At 37.5% G+C, this 16580-nt stretch overlaps 1 protein-coding gene across 1 annotated transcript in view; it reads right to left on the reverse strand.

The window, feature by feature from the left end:
• lrp1bb (low density lipoprotein receptor-related protein 1Bb) overlaps positions 1-16580 on the reverse strand; it is a 335780-nt gene that overhangs the window by 73560 nt on the left and 245640 nt on the right. Inside the window, exons 38-44 of the mRNA XM_042001119.1 lie at positions 15627-15753; positions 15312-15463; positions 14623-14747; positions 14034-14405; positions 8241-8430; positions 6168-6372; positions 2212-2404 (exon numbers count right to left, since the gene is read on the reverse strand). Coding sequence (XP_041857053.1) covers positions 2212-2404; positions 6168-6372; positions 8241-8430; positions 14034-14405; positions 14623-14747; positions 15312-15463; positions 15627-15753 — 1364 coding nt within the window. The remainder of the gene's footprint in view (positions 1-2211; positions 2405-6167; positions 6373-8240; positions 8431-14033; positions 14406-14622; positions 14748-15311; positions 15464-15626; positions 15754-16580) is intronic.

Consider the following 16580-nt stretch of genomic DNA (forward strand, 5'->3'; position numbering starts at 1 on the left):
AACTAACAGAATTTAGATTAAGTGAATATCATTGGAAAGATTTTTTGTTTTCCCTAAATCACTGCAAAATAGTCTTAGAACCTGACAGCAAACTTGACTTGTGCTGTCAATAAATGAAACAGCCTGCCGGCCTGATCCTAACAGGAGAAAAAAGGAAATAAAGCTTTAAAACATAAAATGTCTAGGATAAAATATTGAGTTTTGAGAGCCTGTTCCTGCCCTACAGCCATGAGGATTGTATTCACAAGAAACTAAAAACATTAATCTGTCCTGCAGCTCAGGTAACCTAATTGTGTGATTATTTATAGTCAGGATATTCATGACAAGGAAATGCAATTAGAAAGTAACAAAGTAAAGACTAAAATGGATAAACTAATATTCATGTCCTTCATTTCTGATCATTGCACATGATATTGCAGACCTGCAGCTGTGCCCATTCAGGTCGCAGGATGCAATTATTTCCCATAACAAGACAAACAAGGAAACAAGTTGCTCTTGGCATCTGAGTCTGACCGGTGGGATGCGCTTAAGCCCACATCCCTTTGTCCTACTTGGAAATTAAACTTTATGCGACACTTAAGAGACTCCCTCTACAACATAAGCTTTTTTTTTTTTTTTATTATTATTAATTACCTCTGAGGCTAAAATTTCTGGCCATTCTAAATACGACCACTTTCATTTATCAACCTGCAAAGATGTTCTCTTAAACATGGTACTTTAAGTTTGTAAAAAGCAGCAATATCTGTGCAAACTATTTAATTTTTTAAAATAACATAAAATATTAACGCATATTAACTCAGTATTTCTTTTTATCTCTGTGACAATTAATTCTATTGTTACATTTTTAATTTTTATATTCAAAATCTTCTTTAAACATTGATCCACACTCACTTTTATAAGTTTCTCCTCTTTCATTTAATACTATATCAGTTTTTTACATTCTTACAACAACATAAAACATAATTTACTTTGCCATTGTTTAGTTGACAAAGAATGAGCCAAAATGCACAAGCAGTTAATCTATGAACATATTTAAGCAGCCAGGTGCTGCTAGTCAAATGCATTTGATAAATTAATCACCATCAAGTTGAGCACTTTTATAAAAACACAAGCTTAGACTGAAGCGTTCAGGTGTGTGTTAACACAATATAAAAGAGGAAAGACATCAGCGATTATCTTAGAGAAACACTTGTCCTTGCCCATCAATCTGGGAAGGCGGTCTGTGTGCCGTATTTTTGCCAGACAGATTCGCTCTACCAATCCAAACATGTTATATAAAAGGCTGCCCTGTTTGGAATATTTTTATTATTTTTATTAGTCTTATTTTCCTAACTAACCATTAACTAACTAACCACTAACTAACCAACTAAACCATTTTCATAACTATTTGGAATGCATCATTTTACAGTGAGAAAGACTTTTTACAAGAGCAAAACCTTCAAAACATTTGCTAATCATCCTGTGAATGGATGTCCCAAGAAAATAACCCATATTTCAGACTGCAAAATGCTCAGACAAACTACTGCATAAAGGAAACCGCCGCTTCTTTCTAAATAAGTTATAAGTTCTCAGAAAGAATGTTCTTTAGGAGACAAAAATGGGAGGCCATTTTTTATTTTTTTTTTAATGTTACAGGACCTGGACACCTTGCAGCCAATGAGTCCACCACAAACTGCGTCATGCAACAGGACACTGATCTCAAGCATAACAGTAAATCTGCAACAAATGATCTAAAAGTAAAATAATCAAGGTGTTGAAATCGCCCAAAACTCCAAATTAACCCAAATCAAAATGCTGTCGTGAGACCTTAGGAAAGCACAAATACATGCCAGCATTAAAGAAATGTTGCAAAGGAGAAACGGATTCAGATTCTACACACTGCGACTGGTATTGCCACCCACAAAACAAATACTTCAAGATACTCCTCCAAAGGTTGTAAACAGATGTACTTAGTTTAAAACACTAATTCACTGATTTGCTTCATCTTTTGTGAAATAAATGATGTCATGGTCTATTATAGGTGTTCATATGAGGCTGTTTTTACCTCATTTAATGACTTTCTGAGACAACCAGATGGTTGTTTACCAACTCCAGATACATAAAACCAAAGAATTAACTTCCTGTTTTGAACGTCTGTAAATACAATTGTGCATACTTGCGTCATATTTCTTTTTTTTCTTTTTGCACATATCCACCTGTTAATATACTCACAGTTATTGGTGTCCTTGGCAACAGCTATAATTCCCATTGGCTGATGGGGTATATCTGCCCGAAGCACCTTAGTGTCACCACCTGTGTACTTGTTTGATCGTAGCACAGCTCTGCGGGTCCAATCTGACCAGTAGATGAAATCTGCATAGATGGCAAGTCCATAGAAGTTTCCAGGTCCTGATTTTACTATGATCTAAAAATTGGAGAACAGAGAGCTGCAGTCAGGTCATAAGTAAAGTGATATATAAGGGACGTCAAACCATTTCCTGTATTTATTTTTATAACGTAATTGTTTTTAGCATAATCTATTTTTACATCCATTTATGAACCACTCATGAGGATCTTTTCATGATTATACTGGAAAGCATCCTGACATCATTCTGAACTAATCCTCAAGAATAAATGAGGAGAATAATGTTTCTACTCATTAATCAACAAATCACCCCTGCCGCCAACTTGACTGCTTAACCCAGATGTTGGGGGAGTAAATGACAGTGCCATTGCCAGTGAGGCAAAAATTCATCAGATGCCTCCTTCTGGGACTCTCTGGGCTTGTGTGGAGGATCAGGGACACCAACAGCTCTGTAGTCTCAGCCATTAGTGCGACAGGCTTGTAAGCGACATCACATTAGCCCTGTGCCATACTGGAATTAATAGGACAGGTGTTGATTAAAGGCGCCCAGCATGTAGAAGCAACAACTGGCCATCATGCAAGTGAGAGACAGAGAAAGGAGGAAAGGTGAGCACCAGATGGGGTGGGACAGAACATATTGATAGGAAATTAGATCTGGGAAAAATCTGTTTTACAGCCTGCAACACATTAGTTTCATCTTTCAGAACTCGTGTTTTTTTTCTGAATGGGAAAATTTTTCAGTAAGTCACTGGTCTCCGTTTACCAAGGCTTAAATATGATATTTTGATTAAGAAACATATCTTATTACTTTAAAGAGCTTTTATTTACAAGACAACAGACACATTCCCAAAAGAAGAGCTATTGACTCAAATGATGCTAACCTTTTACAGCCACATCTCAGTTTATGCTCATTCCTGATTGCTGGGAAAGGATCTGTTATTTCTTAGCCAAAGCTGCTGAAATCCACCCTTATCATTTATTATACTGCTGTCTGTGGTGCACAGGCTTTATAAATGACAGGGGTCTTCACTCTCAAAATGGCATGGAGGCAAGAGTCATGCAACAGCTCTTCCTCCTAAGCATACTGTCAGCATATAATGGTGCTGCTGCAGTGACGAGGGGGAAGTGGTGCACTAAAAGATCATACTGCCACAGAAGTCTACAGTCATTTGACTCATTACAAAACTGCTGCTTTATCACATTTTTTAAATATTTTTTGTTCTTTTAAGTCAGCCTGTTCTACATCTAAAATAAAATCCAGCAGCCACTGTATGTTTTTTTTGTAAATTAAACACATCACTGTCAAAAGAGCTTAAACAATATTCTTCCGTGACTATGTGTCTCAAGCTTCTCTCTCCATGTTAAGATCATTGCCCTCAATGGATGCATTTGTGTAAGACTTCCACAACTGCGGTTTGGATGCAGGTTGAAGTTGATGGTCAGCTATCTGTTTAATTTACACATTTTAATTGGAATGGAGATTCTGCACCCACAGCAGTCTCACTGCAAAGCCTTCGTTAGCAGCACTACACAGTAGCAAGGGCAGGTGAGGGCTCAGAGGTGAAGACATTTTGAGCCTAGTGACCTAGCTCATCAAACATATGGGTAACTAATTGAGATGGGCCAAGGTGCTGAGCTCCACAGGTCATGTCAAGCAAAGACTAGAACCCATAGCAAAAGAAGTCCACCTTGTACTGTAATCCTCTCCCTGGACACAACTGCTTGGGATGTAATGCATTATGCATGAAACTTTTATGGACATACGTGAACTCCCCTCACTGCCTTTTATTTACTTTAGTGAGAATGGACTTTAGTGCATAAGTAAACTATCTGTGGCATCAGAGATGAAATAACAAAACTTTCAGGATAGAAGATTTAATGGGATGAAAAAAAGAAAAAAATACACATTCTGCCCACGAATATTGGCCTTGAGCAAAGTGTAGTTTTGCATATCATGGACAGATGAATCTAGCACACCTTCAGTGCTCTTCAAACCAGAAAGAATAAAAGATCATATGGGTGCAACCAATGAAGGCAAATCTATTGTGACGCATGGAACGTGTTTATACTTTGTGAGACATACATTATAAATAAAAGTATATGAGTGGAAGTTTCCAAAACTCTAGGTGTTTCTGTATAAATTTGACATTAACCATCATGACAATTACACAAGCTATGCATTGAAAAGAATAGAAATTGAACGAATGTGAATCATAAACTTAAACCTGCTCTTCCTAAATTATGTTATTAATTTGACTGTTGTTACCCTCTCCAGATGTAACTGATCATCAAAGATCACTTCTGCGGTTACAAAGGAAACCATAGTAAAATGTTAACACCTTTTACATTTTTTTACATTTTCTTATGTTAAATAGTCCTTCATTAGGCACAAAAACTGTGCACATAAATGGGCTGAAGAAAGCTGGAAAGCTAAGAATGTTATGTGGATAGATGACGCCAAAGGAGACTGGATTTCATCATGTGAACCATATTCTATGATGGTGGTTTTGTTTTTCTTTGTATGAATTTGAATCAAGACACACTGTTATCATTGATAGAATATCAGCTATAATTCCCATTGGCTAGTAACATTAGGGACTTCTATAAGAAAATAGTTTCAGTCAACAAATAAGTAAAATATAGATATTTTTAGTCTCGTCTGTTGAAAGTAGACATTGCATGATAATTTCCAGTCATTTAATTCCTAATCTTGAGTAGCTCTAGATAAACTTTGCACTCATCATCCAAACAAGCTGTAATTATTTCAGAACAAAGGACAGTTTCTCCTGGGGGAAGCATTCTCCTGAGAGCAAGAGGATTAGTGGGAAGTGTCCTCTGTTTGGTTGAACTCCTGAGGTTTGTTGAGAAGTGGGGGAGTGGATGATGGTGGCTTCTGAACACACACTGCTTCAGTTTCCAAACTACTGCAACCCTGAGTAAAGGAAACACTTTCATATGCTATATTTTCAAGAAGGGGATCATCGTCTCCAATACATCCGTTCAAAGAAAAAAAAGAAGAAAAACTGCAAAGAAAAACCAAAACATGAGTCCAAGACTGCTGGGTTAAGAAAATCTCTCCTGAAAAGTAATACTAGAACTTGGCAAAAAAAAAAAAAAAAAAATATATATATATATATATATATATATATATATATATATATATATATATATATATATATATATATATATATAAATAATGTGTGATGTTGAGAGTAAGGATACTGTACTAAAAGTGTACAGATATTTCAGAAAACATGAAAAAGCATTGATCATTCGCAAAATTGTAAACACCAAGAGCAAAATATCCTGTTTACTTCCAAAATGTGTTATACAATCTTGTTTATATTAAAACTGAACTACATCCATGTGCAGGAAAATATTGATGAATAGCCATGATATAATTTTATTATTATTAATTTTATGATCTTTTCATTACCCTAATAGTTTTAAAACTGATCCAATATGCATGTTTTTTTTTTTTTTTTGTTTTTTTTTGTTTTTTACTTTTTACATGGCATATATTAATTTCCAAGAGCCTAGTGAAGAAATGTCTCCTGTTTCATTACAATATAATTACTTTTGATCCCGTTAATCCCTTGCAAATGTTACTGATCCACATTAGGGATCTTAAATTAAAATCTCTTCATTAGGCGATCTGTACACTGTGGGGAACAAAGAGTCAAAAAGATACTAAACTAGCATGGCTGAAGAAATAACCTCATCATGCTTCAGCGAACGAGAAGCGTTCAGAGTTACTTACAAAACATTGCTTTAGCACAGCAGCCAATACCTTTTATGTGGAGGTCATTATTTTCATACTTACATATCTGCTGGAACCGTCGTAGTCACATCGCTCAATCTTTCCCAGGGTTCCGTCTGAAAAGTAGAGCTTCTCTGCTTTGTGATCAATTGTCAGTCCATTGGGCGTCAAGATGTCAGAACTGATGACAATCTTCATGTTCTTGCCAGCTAAGGTGGACCTCATGATGCACGGCCTCTGCTCATTCCAATTTGTCCAAAACATCAGGCTTCATATGCAACAAAAATAGACAGTCAAAGCAGACATTTGAATTCTAGCAAGCACATTGCAGCGCCTCCTTTCACAGTTTATAAACAGCACCGGCCTCAGGTTACTGTGAGCTCTCTTCAGACAATTCCCCATCTCAATAGAGGTGCTACCATACCTCAGTAATTCTACAGTCACACCACGTCAGCATAGCAAAGACAGAACAAATATGTGTCATCTGCAACTGAATCAGTGATCACAAATAATGGCTTTTTATATGAGCAGCAGTACTAAAGTAGTAAAAGCAACATATCCTAACCCTAGGCTCACATTTCATAACGTAATGAAGTGGAAGTCTACTTTAGTACAATGATAAAGATTCAGGTCAGAAGTCACGACCAGGAGCTACTAATTAATCACTTGAGTTTGAATTCTAATTATTAGACTGTGATTCTGGAGTGGGATGGATATGGTGCCAAGCTGCCAACCAAGTATAGTGTGAGGTCAAGAAATTAATTGAGCTAGTGTAGCAAGAGAAGCAGGACACCCACCTTTTAAAGACTGCTAGAAAAATTTCAGTTCATAAAACATAACTTAACAGACATAAAGATGTATTAATACAACACAGCATACTCTTGTAAAATGTCTAACTAATGTTACTTTTTATGTTAGATTACATGTTGTGTTACACAGGTTATGCAGGATCATCTCCAACTTTGTTGTCTTGATTTACTCATACAGACTAAAAGTAAGGACACGTCAGAATCTAGGATACGTTTCTGCACACATGCCTTGATAAAACATATTACTTCATTTTCTGTATTCCTTCCGTGTCCTTGTTAGCGCTTCAGGCTTGTCCATTTTCATATCTAGTGACCTCACATTTCCCATCAGAGCAGTTGAGAGAAATGCTTTGAAATTCCTCAGCTTGTCTCTTTGTCTTGCTCCTATCCTGCATGCTGCTCATTTCTTTGTCAACCCGTATGGGATTTGGTTTGTTATTTGATCAGTTGACTCCACTGGTAAACAACTTTTATGTTGCCCTATGCCCAGTGTTAAGACCAAGTGGAGAAACCATTTGAGCAATGCAGCCCTTCAAACCAGCATTTAAAAAAGATGAAATCTTGACACTGGATTGTCTAAGAAAAAAAAAATTTACCAATTAGAAAATTAACACATTTAATTTAATCACTAAATTTAGTAATCACTAAATACGTCTATAATAATCACTGTATGACATGATTAATAACGATGTCATCTGCTGCATAAATCTCAAAACAGAAAAATTTATTCATGATAAAATGGAGAGTGAATTAGGATTAAACTTTAAATAGAAAGAGGTTAAAAGCAAAGTCAGCACACACTTAATGTCTCAATTATTTATCTTTCACTGTCTGAAATATAGTAAGCAGACAATGTGAGGATTCTCTGAGAGCTTTACCTTGGCAGCATATCAACAATACAGTCCATGAATAGATTTACAGACAAGTATGATTATCTTAAAATTTGTCCTGTAACTAATAGTTGGCCACAGGATGGATTTTGGAACAGCAGTAATGTAATATTTTTATAATATCTCCACAAGATTGTGAAAATGGCACCATACGCTCATAATGCCCTGCATGCTTTTGAAACCAAAATTAGCTTCATGTGTTTTTGTTGCTATTTAGAAAAATGACTGTGGTATTTTAGGTTGTTATTTACTGTATTCACTTGAAGCATGAAATGGAAGTGCAAAACCTTTTTTTCTAAATGTTGACTCACAGTGCCAAAGGCCAAACCTAATCCAGCAGTTTTGGGGTTAAGTGATCTGATTTGCTGAAAGGTTATGATCTGCAATTTGAGACAGGAAGTGCCCCTGCACAAAGACCACAACAAAGAGATACTTACTTTTGACACTCATCCAGGGCCAGAACATGTGGGTGGTCTTCTTCTGAAAGAGTGACCACAGCCTGCCTGGGAAAGGCACTGACTCGTTTCTGGTCCACAGTTTGTCTGGTGATAGTAGATGTGGTGGAACTAGTCCAGTACAAGGTGTCCCAAGCCCGGTGGTAAGCCAATCCCTCCACTGAACCCACATCTAAAAGAACAGATATAATAAACAACTCTAATTAAGAGTCTTAATTCTGGCACCTCAAGGACATTTGTCATATGGCAGTTTGTGAGGCTGGGACAGCATATTGCAGACTCCTGGTCTATCAGTACCAGATTTCCTTTAGGGATGAGTCCTTTCTTCTCTGTTATTCTCCTTGTACACCTACAGCTGCACATCTGGACTCCCGGCTGTCAAAGTACTGAAGTTTGTTGATGACACCGATCTCTTTGCCCTCATCTCTGATGGGGAAAAGTCAGTCTATGGGAGTAAGATAGACTGTCTGGTGTCTTGGAGCTGCATGAATAACCTGGAGCTCAACGCTCTCAAGACAGTTGAGATGATCATGGACTTCAGGAAGGACCCAGACCCTTTCTTCAACTGACATCATCTGTGACAATCTGGTGACCTCTGTTGAGTCCTTCCACTTCCTGGGCACCCCCATCACCCAGGAGTTTAAGTGGGAGCAAAACATCAACTCTCTCACCATGAAGGCTCAACAGAGACAGGACTTTCTTAGCAGCTTTAGAGGTTTCACCTCCCAGTTAAGCTAATGGTGAATTTCTACATGGCCATCACTGAATCCATCCTCACATTCTCACTAACAGTCCAGCCAAGCTGTAATGAGTCATGCACTCTGCACAAAGGCGCCTCAATGTTTTTTTTTTTTTTTTTTTGCTTGTTTTTTTCCATTTTCTTTACCTCTCGATCCAATTCAGGGTGGAAGAGAAGCTGGAGCCTACTCGAACAATTAGCAGGTGAGATGAAGGGCACACCCAGGGCAGGTCACCAGTCCATTGCAGGGCCAACACAGAGAGACCAACAACCACTCATGCTCACATTTACTCCTAGGGAGGATTTAGTGACTAAGTGATCTAACATACATGTTTTTGGAGGTGGGAGGAAGCCAGAGTACCCAAAGAAAAGCCATACATACACGGTGAGAACATGCAAACAGAAAGGCCACTGTTCAAACCTCGGCTCAAACCAGCGAGCCTTGATGCCAACCACCACACCACTGTGCAGCCTGTGTCCCAATGTTTTCTTTGTTATATCCTTTAGTAAAGTATATAAATGAAGTAGATGAGGAGAAGCTAACTAATTAATAAAGATAAATATGATGACATGAGAGCAATTATTGTCAATGTGACAGTTAATATAGAATTGAATTTTTCTGTCCAGTTTTTCTTTACTGTTTTTGTTAAACAACCATGGGGATATTGAGACAGCAGCAATCTGTAACTTAGCCACTAGATGTCACCACACACTGCTCCTTTCATTTTGGTAATGTCTGCCATTTGCAAGAGAGAGAGACCCTCTGTTAGTTCAGCAATAGAAAAAACTTGGGAAATACAAATATATGAGCTTAGTAAGTAACAAAGAGGGTATTAGTAATTAAAGTATTTGGGGGGGCCATTTATCTGCAATGTGCTTTTGTAATATAGCTGTAATTTATATCTGCCACTGTCACGTTCATCTGGAGCTATTCAACTAAAACAAACGTCCTATTCATGAATCGAGCTAAAAAAATATTGACTTTACATGCAACAGATGGCAGGCACAAATTGTGCTAGAACTGCGACTGTGCATCATTGATGACTGACAGGGAAATTACTTCATGCCTCACTATGCTGGATGGACAGCTATTTGTTGATGCAACAGTCACTCAGGAACAGTGTGTGTTTTCGTGGCAAGCCAATTTCCTAAATACAGAAAAGATAAGGCTTTTGCGGCCTCCTATGAAATTACATGGATGTGACTGGCAGGGAAGAAGCCTCCAGAGAGATACGATCACTCACAGATAATTTGTCCAATTTCATGTTTGATTCCCCCATTTAGTCAAACTTTATCAAGCTATGGATTCAAAATTAGGTATTAAATATGACATTTATAGTTTCAGTTATACATGATTATAAATGTGGAGCAGAATGACATGAATAACTCCATTGCTGAGTTGCCATGGATATAGAAACATCTATGATGAAGCATCTGTGAATAGTTATGACTTGGGCATTGTTTCATCATAATGTTCTGGAAGAGGAATATGAGATTTGTGGTTGGAAAAAAAAGAAAACTTTGGTGCACAGAAAAATATTAAAATCTTGCAAAAACAAATGAATGCAATAGGACCGCTGGAAAGTTGAAGAGTCCACTAAACCTAATAAAGGAAAATACACTTTTCCTTAGAAAGAAGTAAACAAAGTTTAGTTCATTCCCTAAACACAGCTTACATATTAGATATCAAATAAAACCTCTCACTCAAGCGCTCTCTTGGCTGTCAGATAATCATATGTCAAATAAAAATTGGCTATGCTCAACCTTTAGAAAGAAGGCCTGCACAAACCATGTTTTTATGTGTGTGTCTATGTGTATGTAAAAAAAAATAGTTGATTGTTTAATAAAATTTGGGATTGTCTTTTACAAGAGAAACACATATGACAAGACCAGATAACTAGTTTCTAGATTCAGCTGAATAACCAACACTTTTAATGTCAAGAAAAAAAATGCAAATGATTAAACGTAATGTTTAACTGTGTCTTAATTTTCATGTGTCAAACATTTGGCAAATCAGATCCTGCCTGATCCCCAGTTTCAAACACGTGTTCTTCTATCAATGCAGTTTCCAATTTGTCTAAATAGTGAACATGTGGCTGGTGTCAGATAATTTGGCTGTAACCCCGTATCTAAAAACTCATAAACCACACTCTAGAATACTTAAGACTGCCTGAGTCAGCCCACAACTAATTAATAGTTTGCAATAAAAGGCGTCTGGCAGCTTGGAGTTACTCACAAATTGTTGGTCACGCAAGGGAGTAATTAATGGGGGACACAGAGTTTAATTAGGGAAATATGGATGATTAACATCTTCACCTTTCCTCAATGACGGGATACCAGGAGAAACTTTTAGAAGAAACAAGAGGCCTGTTTAGATTTTCTATACAATGTAAGGCTAGAAACTTCCTAAAGGGGTTCTTCCCATCGAAAGCAGCATGGACCAGATGAATGCACCACTTGGAATGAACACCAACGACTCTTTTCCTCTTATACTACTGTATATCCTACCATAATTATATACAAGGTGTTCAAACAAATGAGGCAGGTTGTCTCTTTAAAAAATATTTTGGAATTAAAATATGATATAGACTTGAATATGAAATCTTTGGATCATTTTCACTTTACATTTCACAAGTGTTGAGGCGTGAAGGACACTTACGCTCCTGACAGATGGTTCTAGATAACGCCTGTTCATTTCTGAAGATAAATAAATAAGCAGAAAGCTCCCTCCGTGGGAATGTGGAGGATGGGATGGGGGTTGGGTGAGAGCAGATCAGTAACACTCTGCCAGCCTCCCAGCATGTGTGGGGGGTGGGGGGATGGAAAGGTGCTGGTGTCTGCTCCCTGTGGTAACTTCCTAGAATGGCAGAGGATACTAGCTGTGTTTGCTGTTCTTCTGACTCCAGTCATGCTTATCGGGACAGGACTGACTGAGCTTTGGTGAGTAATAGAGAGGGATTGGTCCACGTTCAATTTGTGGCAGTCAGTAAGCAGGAAGCTTTCCAACTTGGGTACTATACGTTTCAGACTCGGAATTAAATGGTCTTTGAAAGAAGTGAAACGATAGGAAAATGGAGTAGCAGAAGAAGCATTGCTCTTCACTTTAACCAAGACAGACACAATTAATGCTATGTGAATAGCAATAAGGTTACACTTTCAGTAAAAGTGAAGTAAAACTCACACTGCTCATGCAGGACAAAGAACATGTCAGCAACAGCAGCTGCAGCCTTGGACCACACCTTGTCAGCTACAACACCACTGGGCAAACTCACACTTCACAACAATTGCGCATAAGTTAGATCAATTTAATTTTAGGGATTTGTGTTTAAATATGCAGCTGCCTGCACACAGTAATAGTGAAACCTGAATGTTTCAGCTTTATTCAGATCAGTAGTTCCCCAGCTCAAAGTCCGTGTCCTGATTACAGAAAAGGATCATAGAGGTTGTGCGACATCTCTCAACATAGGAAGTCAAAAATTAAATTAGCTGATGTGCAAATCTGATTTCATCTAATCTATCAACACAGTTACTGGATCATTAAAAGTCTGTGCGGATGAAGTGCATCAAACACTGCACAGTCTCTAACCAATCATTCAATGCCAAGAAGTTCTTAATATACAAACTGAAGTACAAAGTTTTAAAAATGTCAAATTCTGCTAATGTAAAAGTTAAGTGGCATTTATCGTGTCTTTACACACATTTTCTCAGCATATCAACATGTTTCATGAGGGATTAAAACTTGTTTAATGGGTGTTCAAATGAACTATGTAACAATAGAGAGTAATTCCTCTGTATTTGCAGTCTCAAGGATGTGGACTACCTGGGCTGTGAAGATAAACCAGCTCAACTATAATCTGATACTGTGTCGAAGAACTTTCAAGAACACCCCCAAAAAGTTCTGGATGATCAGAGGACTCGTTGCACCAAGGATGCTGTTTGAAGTTATTCTCACATTTAGAACTGTGTGCACAAATAGCACAAACTAGCTAGCCATTAGCTAATTAGCTAACCATAACTGCTTGGTGTCTACAGCAACAGGTTGTAAATAAATAAATAAATAATCATTTTCTTGATCCATGTGTGAAATTAAGGAAATTTTGCATCATTTAAGTGTTTATCATGACAATTAAATGAGTTTATAACACAGCTTTGGATACCTAGTTAACACAGCCTACAAGGAGTGGAGAAAATGCCAGGGTCATGTGACTTCTCTCAAATGTAAAAAACATAACAGAACCTAAGTGGTTGTAACCGGTTCTTCCATTTTTGTTCAGAGCACAAAATTGGAAAATAGATAAGAGCTCCTTGTTTGAAGTAGGAAATAAAAGGATGAACAAAAACTTTTTTTTTCCTTTGAAAACAAGGAATAATACATGGATTTCAGTTTTTGGTTTAAAGTGAAAAATCAAATACATATTCCAATTTTTCTCTTTTGTTTGTTTTAAATGAAAAAACAAGCTGCATGAATGCACATGAACAAAATTTGGCACATTGCAACAGTAGTCCCTGAACAATAATGACAGCCCATGACAGACTGTCACAAACATCACATCTGACTTCTCTTCCCTGGTTAGAGGTTGGTAAGTTAGAAGTAAGTTGTTTGTTTTGTTTCTTTTCCTTGTTTTTTTATAGAGAAGTCTGACTGATTATTCTGGGAAAGAAGGCAAAAAATTTTGGGATCATTTTTCAAATTGAAGATACAATTCAAAGGGGAAGGAAGGGCTTCCAGAAAAAAAAAGAAAAAAAAAAGAAGATTGCAAACCACTGATTGAGACAAGTGTATGTACAAAATTAAAGCATGTCTTGTAAAAGAAGTCACATAATATAGATAGCTGAAAACACCCTTGTAACACTTGAAAAAGTGTCAACAACACTTCACCATTTTGTGCCAAACATGGGGACAACAACATGCTAAACACATAAAACTCCTGAAATTGAATTAAGAAACCTACATGGGTCTAAATAATGTTTTTAAACAGTTTTTTAGACATAAAAAAACAATGTAAGAATATTTTAGCAATATTAAATGTACTTACTTTCTGCAATAACAGATCTTCCTGTCCAGTCATCATTAATAATCTGGATATTTCCAAAATGGACATCACTAAAAAAGATGCGATTGGTCCCAGCTGTGTTCTGACTGTAGTCAAAGGCCAGCGCTATGACATTCTTGAAAAAAGCAGGGTTTTCAAAAGGCTGGACGGGTGAGTTAAGGTCGCTCTCATCTGAGAGGTGGATGCTTTTCAGTATAGTCCTTTCAGAGTAGAGAAGATAACCTTCGTAGCGCTCGCAAGCAAAGCCGTCATCTGCCAAGCGGCCGTGGGCGCAGGAGCAGGTCCGGCGACCGCTGCCCAGGTGAAAGCACAGCTGCTGGCAGCCTCCGTTACTCCTGGCACAGGGGTTGGTACCTTCAAAACACAACACATGTTCAGTTACCCATTTGCCCCAGCTCCTGCTTTCTGCAGTCAGGTTTCATTTGTCCTGACTATACATGACAGGTGAAAACAAGCCATGCAACCACATCTAGACGGAGTTTTTATTAAAGAATGAAAATTTTACAACATGCATAACTGAAATGATTAAAGTCAGAAAAGGAATGGATTAAGCTGTGAAGATGAAACCAACCTTTTTCTCTGCCTCTATTGAAGACAGTCACATCCTTTAAATTAACCCCTAAGCCACTCCTCATGGTTACAGCCTCACTGGTGTCAGTTTTAAAACCTCGTCGGATTGAACCATTGGAGTGGGCCCTGAATTACCCCCAGGAGAGAAAAGGAACAATTATCTGATCTAAGTTTCAGAGAAAAGAGGAAGCTGTATTCTAATTTTTGACTCAGAGTAAAGATAAAAAGTTTTACATATTGGAAAGAATAATCATTCTGTTTTTTACCATACTATTTCAAAATCGAAGACTACAATAATTATTTGTGACAACTTGTGTGACAGTTTAAATAAAGCTTTGTTTCCCATTGTTATGCTTATCTGAAGAGAAAGATGATTGATCGTCAAGTCATGCACAACAAGTTAAATGTGAAAAAACAAAATGAAGACACATGCAATCAATTATTAATTACCATATTTTACAAATATTTTAAAACCAGTAACTTCATAAAAAAGAAAAAAATGCTTTTATTGGAGGGTTGAGAAGAGATCCGCATTGCTGATGACAAAGACTTTTGTATGTATTTACAAAAATAGGTGGTGACTATAATATTTTTCACATGGGACCTTTGTCGGGAAAGGTTAATGTGAAGTTTTTCTACAGGCTTCGCAGGCAACTGCATGTGTGTGCATGGAAGAAAATAATAAATTACCTGTCAGACCAGTAGATGTAAGGCCCAAACACAGCTACTGAGAACAAGTCTACGTTGGCCGCTGACAGTACAATCTCCCGGCTCTCACCTGTTTCAAGGTTGATCCTTTCGATCTTATCTGTGCGAGCGTCGCACCAATATAATGCATTTTCCTGCAAAGTAATTTCAAAATGAATATAAAAAAATTGAGCCTCTGCGGAGTGGTTATATTGCAGCCACAAAAGAAAAGAGAGAGAGGAGGTAGGATGTATAAAATACAGAAGCTGAAGTGGTTGAGGCTGAAAGTGATGTTTGTGCATCTCTGTGCATCTGTACCTCATAATCTATGGAAATTCCATTAGGCCACATGATGCCCGAGTTAACAAGGGTAACTTGGTCTGATCCATCCAAGCGAGAGCGGCCAATGCAGGGGTTCTGGCCCCACTCAGTCCAGAAGAGATACCTGGCCATGATAATAAGACACAAATGAAGGTGAACGCTGTGATCCTGATATTGCTGGCCTACATTATTTTATACAAAAAGAAGAAGAAGAAGAGCAAAAACAAGAATCATTCCTTTTCTTAGCTTTGCAGCATTCCTTCAACGTTTGTTTTGAGCTAAAATGTAAGAAAGCCTCCACATGGGGTAAATTATTCTATCTAATTATGCCAATTATTAAATCTAAAATCCCACAGTTAATTTTAAAAGGCATTAAGTAATATAAAACTTATTGATAATTTTCTCTAAACCCTTTTCCCTTTTTACACAAGTTTTGCTTTTGCATTTTCATTCAGTAAGTAGCAAAGAAAGTTGTAAATTGCACCCATAAGGGACGCAAACTGTCAACTATGATTTTAGGCCTGGGAATTGTATTCAAATGAGGATGACATGTACCGATAGTCCCTATGTGTGCCAAGAAAACATCTGAGTATGAATACCCCAACACCAGATTGTTGGGAGATGCTGGGAGCATGTTGAGTCCATATATTCATGCTATCGATGCAGAATCAACATGTACCATCTGTGTGGCTCAGCGGGATGAATCATCAGAGCAAGCGAAACATTTTGGTGAAACCTTGTACACTACCGCTTCCGATTCCTGTTCCTGTCATATCAGAAACTGGACTGAGATCACTTTCTGCTTGTTGTAGTTATCCCACCATGGGATCATTGTCTGATTCATCAGAACCCTTTAGCCAGCTCTAACTTGCCATTACCTTCTGATCTCTTCTACTTAGTACTTGTTATGATATGAGACATTTATTTTACAATTATTGCAGGAGGAGCAAT

The sequence above is a fragment of the Melanotaenia boesemani genome, chromosome 12, assembly GCF_017639745.1.
Source record: "Melanotaenia boesemani isolate fMelBoe1 chromosome 12, fMelBoe1.pri, whole genome shotgun sequence".
Classification (NCBI taxonomy): domain Eukaryota; kingdom Metazoa; phylum Chordata; class Actinopteri; order Atheriniformes; family Melanotaeniidae; genus Melanotaenia; species Melanotaenia boesemani.